The 14,076-nt window shown below is 60.8% G+C and overlaps 1 protein-coding gene across 2 annotated transcripts; it reads left to right on the plus strand.

The window, feature by feature from the left end:
* Positions 1-1,622: 1,622 nt before the first annotated feature.
* Positions 1,623-14,033, plus strand: VWA5B2 (von Willebrand factor A domain containing 5B2). Of its 2 annotated transcripts, none has more exons than XM_075099145.1 (22): positions 1,623-2,122; positions 5,502-5,656; positions 6,055-6,216; positions 6,487-6,712; positions 6,816-6,970; positions 7,426-7,557; positions 7,669-7,793; positions 7,905-8,081; positions 8,174-8,284; positions 8,407-8,609; positions 8,920-9,034; positions 9,108-9,293; positions 9,396-9,555; positions 9,631-9,920; positions 11,032-11,257; positions 11,344-11,688; positions 11,779-11,916; positions 11,997-12,116; positions 12,362-12,439; positions 12,662-12,731; positions 12,953-13,061; positions 13,375-14,033. In XM_075099145.1, the coding sequence occupies exons 2-22, from the start codon at positions 5,518-5,520 to the stop codon at positions 13,981-13,983; spliced, it is 3,876 nt and encodes a 1,291-aa protein (XP_074955246.1). In that variant the 5' UTR covers positions 1,623-2,122; positions 5,502-5,517; the 3' UTR covers positions 13,984-14,033. The 2 variants fall into 2 exon arrangements, with proteins under 2 accessions (XP_074955246.1, XP_074955247.1); XM_075099146.1 differs by having other exon boundaries at positions 6,487-6,700.
* The last annotated feature ends 43 nt before the right edge of the window (positions 14,034-14,076 follow it).

Below are 14,076 nucleotides of genomic sequence, written 5' to 3' on the forward strand. Positions count from 1 at the left end.
GCTGTATGGAGCGGGATGGAGCCCATCTGCGTCTCACCTGGACTGCTGTGTGTTACTGGTGGGCTCCGGGAGGCTCGGCTGCGTCCCAGGCACTGTGCATGCTGTGGTTATTTGCCTACCGTAACACCAGGGCCACAGAGAGCGTCTGATGTTGTGGGCTGGCTGAGCCCCGTCAACCTGGCTTGTGGCACTGACCCAGCGCTCGCATTTGGACACTTCTCATCTTGGCCTAGAAACAGTATCTCAGAGAAAAATCAAAGCTTGTGTTTTTTTTCCCTGGGGCTGGAGCAGCCGCAGTGCTCACTGTGATGATGGGAGCGGGAGCCCTTGTGCGCTGCAGGCTGGGTGGGTGTGCTGTGGTGCATGCTGTGCCTCCAGCAGCTCGCAGAGCTGGCATCCGTCATGTAGGAGGGATAACATATAGGGTTAGCCTCCTCCTGTGGCCACAAGCGATGGGGAAGGACAGCAGCTGCATGTTTTAGCTCTCCCCTCTACCCAAGCAGCGCAAGGAGGAGAAGCAGCGCACTGTGGGGCATCTTGCATGGAGAAAGGGAATGGCTCAGCATGCTCTTCCAGGCACCCCAGGGACATGCAGAGTGTCTCTCTGCCAGATAATTGTGTTAGCTGAAGAGCAGGGTAAGGGGTTGGGGGACGGAGTGTGTCCTGTGCTACCATGTGCAGCAAAGGGCATCTTCTGCCAAGATTTTCCTCCTTTGCTCCTGCTGTCAACTGTGAAACCTGTGCCAAGGAGCCAAATCTGTAGCGGTGCGATGGTCAGCTTAGAGGTGCGATCCAATGGGGGAGATGCTGCTCTGCCAGGCCTCCTTGTTCCAGTGCTGCTCCGAAATCACCTGCAGAGGACCAGGGACCACTACTGCTGCCGGCGCTGCCTGCTCTTTCTGCCCTGGTCTGTGTGCTGGGCTGCCTGTGTGGCTGAGCTGGCTCCAGGTTCAGTGTGGCTGCTAAGGTGGGTTTTGTGGTGCATGGGAGGGTGGGAGCTCCCCTCTGCCGTGCTCTATAAAAGGGCTGTGCTGCCATGACTCTTATCTATAGCACAGTGAGGGAGCTGCCTGCACAAGGCAGAGCAGGGATGATCTCTGAATCTGATGGTTTTCTCCAGTCCTGCTTGGGAGTGTGGGACTGGCAGTGGTGGCTGAGGGATTCCCAGTGCACCCTGGGCTGGGCTCACCAGCAAGATCTCCCTGCCAGCGGATGTGTTCTGCCTTTGCCGGGATTTCCTGACTGTCTGCACCCTCCCCATGGGGGCTTGTCACCCTCATCACCCAAAGGCTGGGCTCTTCCCAAATTCACCTTCTTCCCTGCTCTTTGGGGATAGAATTTCACTGCAGCATGTGGAGGCTGACAGGGACGGTCCCAGTGGGACCCCAGGGTGTCTGGGTTTGGAGTGGGTGCTCCGCATCCGCCTGTGCCTGATTCTCTTGCAGCAGTCTCAGGGCAGTTGAGACCTTTCCTAGCGAAGCTGGTTGTGGCACCTGTGGCCCACGGTATTTGTACTGGAGAGTTCACCTGGCTGATGGGAGATTGCATTTTGCCCTATTTTGGTTGGTTGTTTGGTTTTTTGGGGGGGGGGGGGGCACAGGGGGTAGCTGTGTGTCCTGGGCTGCCAAACCCCATGTTTGTGGGTGCCGCAGCATCAGCCTGGGGTCTCACCAGCACCAGAGTTTGGCTGGACATCTCCATGCTGTGCATGCAGAACAGTCCACAGTGGTGGGCCCTGTTCTTGGCCAGTGCCTGTCACCCTTTGGGGGTGGTGGCTGTCCCCTGATACCCCCAGCACCACCCATGAGAACATCTCCCAGCCCTCCCCGGGGCGGCAGTACCAGGGAGTGTGTCTCTTTAATGAGGCTGGGCTTGGAACAGCTCTGCTGCTGGCACAGGGAGAGAGGGATGAAGCGAGGGCGGTGAAGGAGCCAGTGCCAGAGAGGGAGCCTGCAGCAGGGAGAGGCGGGGAAGGACCACTCATCCCCCCTGGGTACTGCAGCCATCTGAGCTGGAGGGGCAGGGAAACCCACCCCCAGGGCAGAGGGCTCTGTGGAGGGCAGGGGCCCAGTGGGTGCTGAGTTGAGCCTGCAGTCCCTTTGTCATCTTCCTTCACCTCCAGGTAAGAGCCGGGGCTGGAGGGAGTCTAGGACCACGGTGGCCCAGGACACTGTGAGTATCTTGCGATTCCTGGGTGCCCCAGGGTTGCACACCCACTTTTGGGGTAGCCCTGGATTGCAGGAAGGGCAAGAGGTGGGAGATGAGGCAGCAGGGCCACAAAAGTGCTGAAATCACCATCTGGCGTGGACCTGACAGGGTTGGCTTTAAAATGGGAACATGCCCCGTGGTATCAGCAACTGGTCGCTGGTGCATGGCACAAATGTCCCATGGCCAGAGGAGTAGCGGGACCCTTTTGCAGGGCTGCCCTGCCAGGATATGCCTATGTTGAGGGGGATCTGGGGGGCTGGGGCATTTTTTTAGGGTGTTCCCTGTGTTAGGGTACATTGAGGGCAAGTCAGTCCCGTTTCCTGGCCCGAGGCTGGGGTTTTGCAGGGGTTTTAGCAGCTCTGGGAAGGCAAGAGCAGCAGCACAGGTCCTGGATGTGGTGGTTCTGGATGCAGTGTGTGTGCCAGGGTGTGTGCATTCATGCATGCAGTCAGACCTTCACCCCATCCACTTTGCCTGTAGCCACTGGGGAAATCCCTTTCCCTTCCGCTCCTCTTCTTTGGGCTCTCTGTAAAGTGGCATGCCCTGTGGGCACTGGGCAGCAGCACCATAACCTTCTGCCTCTGTGGCCTCCTCCCTGCTCCAGGAGTAGGGATGGATCCTGCTCTCCTGCCCTTGTGCCCCATCCCAGCAGGGCAATGTGGGGGTGTCCTGCAAGGAGGGGAGGTGAGGGAAGCAGGAGGTAATGCAGGTGAGCAGGAGGGGCAGCAATGCCTTGCTCTGGGCACTGCCTCAGAGGCTTGGGCTCCTTTCCTTCCATCCTTCTCTTCTACTGGCTTCTGCCTCTGTCACCAGTGGAAATTTCTGCTGGCTCTGCCTGTGCTGGGGCTGGCCTCCCCCTTCCCTGGGACCATACCGCACCCCAGCACAGGTGGCTGTCGCTGCAGCAGCTGAAACTCTCACAACTTCGCAGGCAACTAAGGAGGGTCTGCTGGGCTCCAGTGCCTGGCTTGCGGCAGCTGCCTCATTGGACAAACTCAACCTGCCCATGGGCAAGAAGAAAAATGTTAACTTTTTCTGACCTAGAGGAGTTAGCTCCTCCTTGCCTTAGCCGAGGGCTTTCTGCTGCCAGCACAGCAAACCGCCTCCAGCCCCGCTCCTGCTGTGGCCCCTTCCATACCAGGGATGCTGCTGGTTAAACCTGCTCCTGTGGGCAGTAGGTGGGAAGGGAGAAAGAGAAGGGGGCTGTGAAGGCACTGGTGACCATGCTGGGAATGGGGAGGGGGCTGGGGACCTGTTGGTGACACCACAGTGGTACCTGGGGACAGTTTGCTGCCCCAGGGAAAGAGAAGAAAGAGGCCAGCGGCGAGGACCATCAGTCTGGTTTTATTCATTACCACGGGGCTTAGAGCAGCCAGCACAAAGCGTGGCAGGGCCAGATGGGCCCTGTTTATTCTGCGAGGGTAAATGTAAAGAGACGTGATAAAAAGCAGCCGGGACAGCTCCTCTGGTAAGTCCCTGGTAAACAAGCCAGTGGTGCTCTGGCCAATGGGCGGCATGGCAAATAGCAGGCGCGTTGCTGAGCATTAAGCTGGGTTCCCTGGGAACAAATGGAAGGGCTTTGGGGTGAAATCCATCTTTAATTGTTTGATGCGGGTGGGCTGGGGGAGTCCTGGTCCCCAGAGCTCGGCTGGGTGCTGTGGTCAGAGCAGGACCCAGCTGATGATATTCCCGGTGGTGGCACAGCTGGCATGGAGGAAAACTGGGCTGTGCATTGCCCCTGTACCACCTTGTGTGCTGGGGTAGCAATCTGGGGGGCTCAGCAGGGCATGCAGCATCCTGCACATAGGGTGAAGGACTGGAGATGGCAGGGGGTGGCTGGGTGGCCAAGACCTGCCAACATAACCCTGTGATGCCAAATGAGCAGATAAACAGCTCCGCTCCAGTGTAATGGACTTATTTTCCTGGGATGCAGCCACATTGCTGCACTTGAATCACTCCTGCGCTTCTCAGGGTCTCCCTACCTTGTGCCAGCCATGGGCTCAGTCTTGATGCTGCCTCTGAGGAAGTAGCACTGTGCCACTTTCAAGGATGCTCTGGGAGAGGCACTCTGTGACTGTGTGCTGAGGGCACCCCGAGCCTCCTGTTACTGACGCTTATATGATCTGTTCCTGGGACGAAGGCCACTGGAGTGGGGGGACCAGATGGTTCACCTGTACCTGGCCTTGTCCTTGCCCCAGGCACGTTGCATGCTGAAGCGCCAGCACATGGCCTGACATGGGGACCTTGCTGCCACTGGGTAGCAGGTGCTTGGTGCAGGCAGGGGGTACAGTGTGGAGGGGCAGGCCCATGCCTGGAGCAGGACCCATGCACACTATCCACAAAGAGGCAGGGTTAAGGCTGACCTGAATATTTTATGCAAACGTGCAATGGCATGGGGTAAGGCAATGTTAGAGAGATGCCTTGGCTCTGGGAAATTGTTTGGGATGCTGCTCCTGAGTGGTTTTCCCAAGAGGAAGAGAGGTGTGTAGTGGGTTGGTGCCCTGGCTGGAAGGCATCCCCAGCCACCTCTCTTCCCATGACCACTGCCGAAGGGTGGGATGCCGCACACATCCCTCTCTGGGCAGAGTGTCACACGCCCAGAGACAGAGAGCATTGTCCCCCAAGCCAGGCTCCTCTCTGCAGTGCCTTCCCCTCTGTGCTGCTCTTCAGTGCAGCACTGACCTTGTTGTTAATTATTAAACCCCCAGCAAACACTGCTCGCTGTTTTGTCCTAGTTACACTGTGGGCTTCTTGCCCTTCTTTCTTTCCTTTTTTTATTTTTTTCTGTAAACAAATTACCCTGGTAACCTCTGTGGGTGGATGGAGATGGGAGCAGCAGATGCTCCTCTCCCAGCCAGCGAGGGAGATGGTCTGGGGAGGCTCTGGAGCCACTGAGCTGCTGTGGAGTGGCCAAGAGATGGGCTGCGTGTGGCTGGATGTTATCCATTGTGTCTAGGAGTCACTGCTTATCTGCCAGGACTCAAGGCTTGCGGATAACTGCTGCTGCCCGCAAGAAGTCATCTTGCTGCCCAGCAGCCAGGTTTATTTACCCATGGGGTGGGCTTTTGTGACTTCAGACCTGGTTTTCAGGTGAGCTGGGGTCTGAGCAGAGACTTGGGTCCAGGTCCATGTGTTTTGTGGATGCTGCAGAGCAGCATCCCTGGGATGGGGAGGGCTGGGGGCCTAGCACACTCCTTGCGGGCTGGGCAGACAGAAGCAGCTTGTGTGCACGAAACTCTTCCCAGCAGACCCCATCCCTGAGCACCCAGCACCTGCCTCCCCTCTGCTCACAGCTGCTGCTGAGGGACCATGCCGGGCCTGTATGCCCTCTCCTCCTGGGAGGCTCTGCCCCTGAAGAGCTCCAGGGTGATGGCTTGTGCCAACGGGTACTCCTTGAGCATCACCGCTCACCTCATGTACACCAACCCCCACAAGGAGCCCGTGGAAGGTAAGGGGGAGCTATCAGGGCTGGCAGGGACCCTGGCTGCCTGCATGGTCCCCTAAAAACACCCATGCTGGAAAGCATCCTGTCTTCAGCCCACCTGTGTCCTGGCCCCCAAACCTTGCTCAGTTTGGTAAGCAAAGGCAGAGGTCAGCAGTGGTGGGGGCACCACCTGCGGGCAAGAGAACAGTGAGGCCAGGCAAAAACATTCCCAGTGCTGAGGAAGAGGGGGATTTCATCCTCCCTGCCCTCCTCTGAGCTAGCAATGCTCTGGGTCTTCCCTGCATGTTGTCCCGCTCTCGTGCATTTAAATCACCCTGCTCTTAGTGATGCTGCCATGGGCTGGCCAGCACTGCAGTAGTGTCCATGGTGGGATCTGCCTCGGGGCTCTCTCCTGCCCACAGGCATCTTCATCTACCCACTGGAGGAGTCAGAGGTGGTGGCTGGCTTTGAGGCAGTGGCGGGCAGCCGGCGGGTGACATTCCAGGTCCAGAACCGGCACCGGGCGCAGGACTGCTGCCTCCAGTGCGGCCCCAGCCCTGGCCAGCCGCGTCGCTGTGCCAGTGGTAAGTGCCATGGCATGGGTGATCCTGTTGGGTCCTCCTATCCGGGAGACTCAGAGCCCAGGGAGGGCTCCTCATCCTCACTGCTGCTTTTCCATGAGGACTGCTGCTGCTCCCTGTGCCAGGGCAGCCCCGTCCCCTTTCCCCTCCATCTACCTCTCCTGAGTCTTTACCCTTTGCATGGCCTCTGTTGTCCCCTTTGAGAGTAATTAGTGCAATTAACACCTCCTTTCCTCAACCTTTCTGACTCCCCTGCATCCCTCCCCTTCCCAGGCCATCTTGTCCTGGATGAAGATGCAGAGCACTCCACCTTCATCATCGTTACGGGCACACTGTGTCCAGCAGAGAGCTTGGCCATCAACCTGAGCACGGCACAGGAGCTGCCCACGGGGCCAGATGGGGCCCTGCGCCTCCTCCTCCCCCCCGTTCTCATGCCCCGCGTCCCTGCTGTCCCCGAGAGTGAGCCGGCAAGCTTGTGTGACGACAGGTTGGCCCTATGGTGATTTTCATGGCTTCCTCAGTCTCCACCATCCTGGGGGGGGATGCTGATGCTGGGTGACCAGGGAGGGGGGCAGGAGCCATCACTGCCTCTCCCCTTGCAGCCCCACCAGCTGTTTTGGGGGGCCAGGTGCCCGGAGCCAACCATCCCCGACAGTGCCTGCGGAGAGTATGGATGTCTTTCGGGGACAACCCTGCAACCCCTTCCCTTACGAGTTTGCCTTTGAGCTGCTGGTAAAGGGCCCCTGCTTGCTGGCAGGTAAGGGGCTAGCTTGGGTGGTGTTGGTTGGTTGGGTAAAACCTCCCAAAATATGGGTGACAACCCCCGGAATGGTGTACCCCTGGTCCCTCTGTGCTTTTAGGGGGGCACAAGCCCCCTTCCCAGGAAGCTTCTTGCACTCCCTACCCATGAAGAAGCCTTTCCCCATTCCACCCCTGGAGCTGGGGACTGGGACCCCCAAAGTCACCCCACATATGGCTTTGGGCAGCTCTGGGTCAGCAGCTTCCTTTTCTGGGGAGATGCGATGGATGGGGGAGAGGATGGGTGAGGAAGCGATGTGGGGTAGTGGGCACGCACTCCTGGCCACCGGCCCAGTTAATCCCATTAAAGCTGGCATGGAGCAGCCACCACTGTGGTGCTGATGCTGGCACAGGCACAGAGCCCAGCAGGTGGGGGGCACAAGGGGCTACCCCACCACCTCCTCCCCCCTGCAGGGCTGGAGAGCCCGTCCCATGCCCTGCGAGCCGATGCCGACCCCTGGGCCAGCTCTGCCACCACCACCTGCGTCACCCTGGCCGAGCCCCACCGCTACGACAGGGACCTGGAGATCATCCTCTACCCCTGCGGTGAGAGGGACAGTGTCCTTGGCGGGTTTGGGGAAGACCCAAAAAGCATCCAGAGCATTCCCAATTCCCCTGTGGCATGGGGCAGCTCTGAATACCACCTGTGTCCCCCAGAGCCCCACCACCCCCACCTGGTGATGGAGGATGGCACCATGACATACCCCGAGTACGAGGCCCACATCCGGAGCCGCCGGGATTACATGCGGATTGCCAGGAAGGATGGCAGTGGCGAGAGACAGGTGACAGGGCATGGCTGCCACCAGCCTGGCAGGGCAGAGGAAGTGGTGGGAGGGGAGCAAGGAAGACCCGGGGGGGGGTGCGAGAAAGCCCCCGTCCCACCTGGTTCGCAGGTGGTTTTTGTGCAGAAGCGTTTCCACAAAGACATCTTCCTGAACCCTGTGCTGATGCTGAACTTCTGCCCAGCGGCAGAGGGCAACCCTGGGGACCTGCAGAGTGTCACCCGTGAGATCCTCTTCCTCGTCGACTGCAGCAGCACCATGAGCAGCCCCGACCTTGACAAGGTCAAGGTGAGACATGGCCATGGGGCGCCACAGGGCCAGGGATGCTCCGCAGGTTACTGGTCCTTAGCAGTCATCTCCGGTCCCTGCTGTTGCCCCAGGAGGCTTTGGTGGTGGCCCTGAAGAGCCTCCCGTCAGGGACGCTGCTCAACATTGCCGGCTTTGGCACCGATGTCAAACCGCTCTTCCCGTCCAGCCGCCTCTGCAGCAACGTGAGTGTTGCCGGGCAAAGCACCCCACCAGCCCCTCTCCCTCCCCCCTACCAGCTCCCTGGTGTGGGGTCAGGGCTGGCGAGCTGGGGAACTACCACGAGGCCAGCTCTCTGTGCTGGCAGGAGACAGTGCGGCGTGCCTGCGAGCATCTCACTGGGCTGCAGGCAGATGCAGGCAGCATCAACCTGCTGGCAGCCCTGGGCTGGGCACTGGCGCAGCCCCTCCACCACGGCTACCCCCGCCAGCTCTTTCTCTTCACCAACGCGGTGGCAGGCAACGTGGGCAGGATCCTCCGGCTGGTGCGCAGGCAGGCCAGCACCGTCAGGTATGGCACCAGCACCACAGCAGGTTCATGGTGTTCTCCATGTCCCCCTGGGATGTTCCCACCAATTTCTCCTCCTTCTGCAGCCCCAAACCTTGCCCCCACCAGCCCCAAGGGTGTCCTTCACCCATCACATCCCCCAACACCACTGGCTTGGCTTCCCCCAGGGTGCCCCAACCTAGCGCGGAGCCAGGGCAGCATCTCTGGCTATCAAACACCCCTGCCCATCTCTGCTGCAGGGCTTGCCGTCAAGCTGCCCAGCCCCTGGCAACAGCCTGGCCATGGCTTTTCATTGCCTGCCTCTCTCCTGTAGGTGCTTCAGCTTTGGTATGGGCCCACGGGTGTGCCGGCGGCTGCTGAAGGGCATGGCCAAGGTCAGCCGGGGCTGTGCCGAGTTCCTAAGCCCAGCTGAGAGGCTGCAGCCCAAGGTAATGCCTGGGCAGGGATGGAGGGCATGGAGGCCACCATGGTGTCTGACACTGGCTCCTCTCCCCACTCCAGCTAATCAAGTCCCTGAAGAAGGCGATTGAGCCGGCCATCAGCGACATCACCATCGACTGGTACGTCCCTGACAGCATGGAGGCTTTGCTTTCACCCACCGAGCTCCCAGCCCTCTACCCCGGCGACCGCCTCGTCAGCTACTGCGTCCTCTACAGCATCGCCCGCTTCCGCGACAGGCACCCACCAGTATGACAAGCACCACCCTGGCATGGGGAGGCCAGCACATTCCCTGTGCTGCCAGCTTCTCCCTGTGCCAGGGGGCTGATGGCGGTGCTCTCTCTTCACCAGGGCAGGGAAGGGGCTCACCGGGGCTTCCGGGGCTCTGCCTTCCCCTCCCAGGAGGAGGTGCCCAGTCCCAGGGAGAGCTGCCAGCCGCCCCAGAGCACCCCAGGATCCGGGGACGCCTCCCTGGAGCTCTCCACCAGGGGCACGGAGGTGTCAGAGCAGAGTGAGTGGGGTTGGGGCCAGGGTGGGATTCAGGCATTGGAGCCATGGGCTGATGGGGTGTGCACTCATCGGGCAGGTGCAGATGCCATTTCGGGGGGAGACATCTGGAAGCGGATTTACCAGCCCTCCTACATCCAGGAGCAGTACATCCTGACACACTGCTCTGTCAGCACCGACCGCAGCCAGGGACTGCTCTCCCACAGCTCCACCAGCAGTGAGTCCACTGGCTCCCACGACGTGGCCCCTGAGGGCGGCTCTTCGGCCCCTGGCGCCGATGCAGTCTCCCAGCAGGGCCAGAAGAGCCTGTCCCTCTGTGAGTCTTCCACCAAATCTGCCCCGCTGCCCTCTGCCCCGGCTGGCACCAAGGTAAGTATGCCAACAGTGTGCAAGGGCTCACGCACATGGGGGCTGTTCCTAGCTTAGCTGAGGTCTGGCAGCCCCATTGTGCTTGGACATGTGGCTGCCAGACTGGAAACCAGAGCTTTGTAGCCTGGATTTTAAGGAAGGATCAGCTGTGGGTGCTGCAAAGAGGCTCCTCAGGTGGTTTTGTCCTACTGGAATGATCCAATTGGGGACCAAGAAGCTGGTCCCCCAGCTGCCTGGGCCAATAGTCAGCTGGGTGACTAACAAACCCACTAGCCATCTCAGATGCTTGTTGATGCTACAGAAAGTAAGTGAAGCTAGCTGGGCCAGCATCAAGGAACCAACCTGCCAAGCTGGAGAGGAGGGGCTGGGCTGGCTGACCTGCACAGCTCCTTCAGCCCTTTGCCAACCACGCCCAACGCTTCAAGCAATGGGCCACATCCCCATGGCTTCATACCTGGGTTAAAAACCCAGCCGGGTTACTGGGATGGGGAGAAGCAGCTCCCCTGGTGATGATGGCCCCAAGCTTGGGTGAGGCCAGCTGTCACCTACCTCTGGGACATGCTCCTTCCCCATGGCACTGGTTAGGCAATGGGCTCCTGCCGCACAACAGCACAGCTGGTGGCCTTTGCTGCTGAAATGTCAAGCGTAAGTGATTTCCCTGCAGTATAAACAATCCTCCTGGGGCTCCCTGCTGCATGGCCAAGAGGTGGCATGGGCACCACTACTCTGCCATAGCTTTTAGGTGAAGCATCTCAGTGTGGGGACATCACTCTGCCTGAGCGACTGAGCTAAACCCCTGTGCTGCACACACAAAAAATCCCTGCCAACTCCTCCTGCCACAGCATCAGCCTGAGTCAGCCTCCAGTGATGTTTGCAAACTCCTGTCTCGGAGCCATTGGTCCTTCCCACGTGTATGAGGAGCCTGGCGAGCATCACTTGCCACCCTGGGAGGCTGCTGGGTGCCAGCCTACAGAGCAGCAGGGCTGGGCGTCAGCCAGAAGCTCCAGCCAACAGCCGGCCGGGCCCGCATGTGCCCCATCACAGCTTGGCGCAGTCTGGGCTCTGGGCCAGTGCCTTTGCCAGGCCTGCCAACAGCCTCCCCCCTCCGCAGGTGACGGTGGCCCTGAGCACAGAGGAGCTGGTGCGGCAGAAGAAAGTGCTGGCACAAGCCGCCCTGGCTGGCCGCAGCTTTTCCTCGCCTCATGGGGAGCTGGACACCCACCGCCTGTGCCAGGCCCTGGAGAAGGTGTCACAGAAGAGGAATCGGTCCCTGGAGGGCCGGCTGGATGAGCTGGGATCCCGGGCACAGCAGCTGCAGCCCAGCATGGTGGAGTCAAGTGTGTACTGGCTCCAGGGGATGGGGGCGGTGGGGATGGAGCTGGGTGCCCCTGCCTTGCTGAGCCCACGTGTTGCTGTCATCCAGATAACCTCCTGTCGCCCACCCACCTGGACTGGGACATGTTGGTGGAGCCCTCCTACCTCTTCAGTGCCTCACCAACACCCGAGCTAGGGGAGCCCAGCACGGGTGATGCCAGCTTGCCCCTGCGCTGCCAGGTGGTGATCCATGCACTGCAAGCTGGCAAGCCAGTGTCCTGGGAAGTGACACTCTCACTGGAGTCACTGCTGCAGCCCCGGGAGGGGCCAGGCAGGGTGGAACCCCCGCGGCCAGTGGGCAAGGCTTGGGACAAGCCACTGCACTGTTTGGCAGCACATTCCGTCATCCGGGACAATGAGAATGCGGCACAGCGGGAAGCTGAGCTGGAGCAGGGTGGGTGACGGGGTGTGTGTCCCCGTCCATCCCCCCCCGCCCCATGCAGACCCAGCATCCCCCCATCTCTAACTGCCTTGCTCTGGGCAGGTTTCACCCGCCGGTTTCGCTTGAAAGCTGTGCAAACCAGCAAAGCCTGCAATGTGCCTTCTCTCTACACCTGCCCAGTGCCCATGGACAGTGCTATGCAGGCAGCCCTGCCCGCAGCCCCTGAGGTGTGGGGCACAGGTACAGCGGGAGGGGGGGCTGGTGTGCTGGGGAAGGGGCAGGAAGGGGGCAGAGGGCTGAGGTGGCACCGTCCCTTGCAGCTGGCTCGGCCAGCCAGCCACGAGCTGCTGCAGCAGGGAGCTGGCACCACAGGAGATCCTCAGCAGGTCTGGGCCAGCAGCGGGATGCTGAAGGGCAGGATGAGACCCCTATCACTGCAGGTACCGATCTGGGCCCTTATACTGGCTTATACTCCCCAGGCACCTGCCTGAGACCAGGGTCCGCTCAGCTCACAGCTGCAGGGGGCTGGTCCTGGCTGGAATGCTGCGGATGCTTGGGAAGAGGAATCGATCTCTGCCCCACACTGGGGGAGGATGCAGGGGCAGCATAGCAGCCCCTGGGAGCAGCTCTGGGCTGTGAGGGTCCTGGGAGCCCTGTGAGCCCTCAGGACTTTGCTCTTTTGCAGAACGAGATGAGACCCCCGGCTCTCCGGCCAGCATCTCCTCCCCTACCTATGGCTGGGAAAAGCAGAACTGCTTGAATGGTGCGTTCAGGGTGGAGGGGTCCAAGGGCAGGATGGTGGGGGACAGGGGGTGCCCCCAGCACCCTGTTGCTGGCAGCTGAGAGCTAGAGCATCTGCTGTGCCCACACCTGCCCTTGCTGCACAGGCAAGTGGGCTGAACTGCCCTCAGAGGTGCTGGGGCATGGGACCCCCCTCTGATTGCATCAAGGCCCCCCCACATGCAGCTCTCCCCACTCCTTGCAGGGCCTCCAACCAGCCCCTCCACCACTTCCATGGGCTCTCAGAAATCCACAGAGAACATCGCTGGCTCCAGGTGAGGAGCGCAGGCCTCAAAAATGACATGTTGCAGGGAGAAGAGGACAGTGTCACTTCTTTGGTGCTGCAGGTCTAAGGTCCCCTGCAAGCTCCTGCAGCATAACACGGACGGGGGGCTGGTGCTCTAGGCCTTTCCCTGCAGCAGGCTGGGGTCCAGCTGCCCTTCAGGAATTGCCCTCCTGTCCCCACCTCCCATTACTTTGTCTGTTTGCCCCACAGGTTTAGCCTGAGCAGGCGCCGGGGGCCCAGCCTGGCGCTGCGCCCACAGTGCCTCAGCCCAGAAGGCGAGCACTCCAGCAACCACGCCAGCCATGACTACCTCCCACTGGTAAGGACCATGTCCCCATCCCACCCAGGGCAGGGGGGCAAGGAGGCACCTCTGCTGCTGGGTGGCAGCTGAGCTGCCCAGGTGATGCCCTGCAGTGGCACCCAGCTGAGTATGCAAACCCAGTGGGTGCCTGCTTAGCCCTGCTGCATCCATGAATGGACCTGGGGGCCTTTCCTGGCTTTGAGGGAAAGTGGGGCATGGGACAGTCCCTATGCCCCAGACACTCCTGCAGCCCCCACATCTGAGTGCGGGGGGCCACAGTCGGTCTTCGCCCCTGCCTGGCTCCACCCAGTTGCCTGCCCGCTCATTGCAGGTGCAGCTGCAGCAAGCACGGGGCCCATTCCAGCTCACCGAGATCTTCTCCGAAGTGGTGCAGATCTCCCTGGACCGCCTGTGCCGGGCCTCCCCCTACGCCTCCCACCGAGCCAGCCTCAGCCTCACATCCCCGGGGGCCAGGAGCAGCCCTGAGGCCAGGCCCTGCCATGAGGAGGGCAAGGAGCCCCCCGCAGCCCCACAGCCCAGCTCACCCCTATCTCGCAGCACTTGCTCAGAGGTGCCCAGCACAGCCGTGTGGGCACAAGCAGACAGTGGGCACGGCTCAGAGTCCGACACTGGCCCCCACTCAGCCGCCCCCTCTGAGGCTGGTGTGAGCTGGCAGGATGCAGGGCCAGAGGACCTGGAGAGTGCCAGCTGGGCCACAGCGGTGGCCTTGGCCTGGCTGGAACATCGCTGCGCTGGCTTCTTCGAGGAGTGGGAGCTGGTGGCAGCCAAGGCGGACGCATGGCTGCAGGCACAGCAGCTGCCCGAGGGGGTAGATGTGGGCCGTCTCAAAGGGGCGGCCAGGCACTTGTTCCTGCTGCTGCGTCACTGGGATGAGAACATCAAGCTGAACATGCTGTGCTACAACCCCAACAATGTCTGACAGTCACCAGAGGGGCCAATAAAGATGCCTGGCTCTGCACTGCCTGTGGAGGTGTCTGTTATGGGCATGGAGTCATCAGCCCCGTTCAGGCCA

The sequence above is a fragment of the Phalacrocorax aristotelis genome, chromosome 7, assembly GCF_949628215.1.
Source record: "Phalacrocorax aristotelis chromosome 7, bGulAri2.1, whole genome shotgun sequence".
Taxonomy (NCBI): domain Eukaryota; kingdom Metazoa; phylum Chordata; class Aves; order Suliformes; family Phalacrocoracidae; genus Phalacrocorax; species Phalacrocorax aristotelis.

What these genes read in the sequence shown, in the direction of transcription:
- VWA5B2 (XM_075099145.1), top strand. Translation starts at nt 5,518, where the DNA reads ATGCCGGGCCTGTATGCCCTCTCCTCCTGGGAGGCTCTGCCCCTGAAG. An exon ending in AAAGCAGAACTGCTTGAATG is followed by an intron (nt 12,440 to 12,661) that starts GTGCGTTCAGGG and finishes CACTCCTTGCAG; the next exon opens with GGCCTCCAACCAGCCCCTCC. An exon ending in GAGAACATCGCTGGCTCCAG is followed by an intron (nt 12,732 to 12,952) that starts GTGAGGAGCGCA and finishes TTTGCCCCACAG; the next exon opens with GTTTAGCCTGAGCAGGCGCC.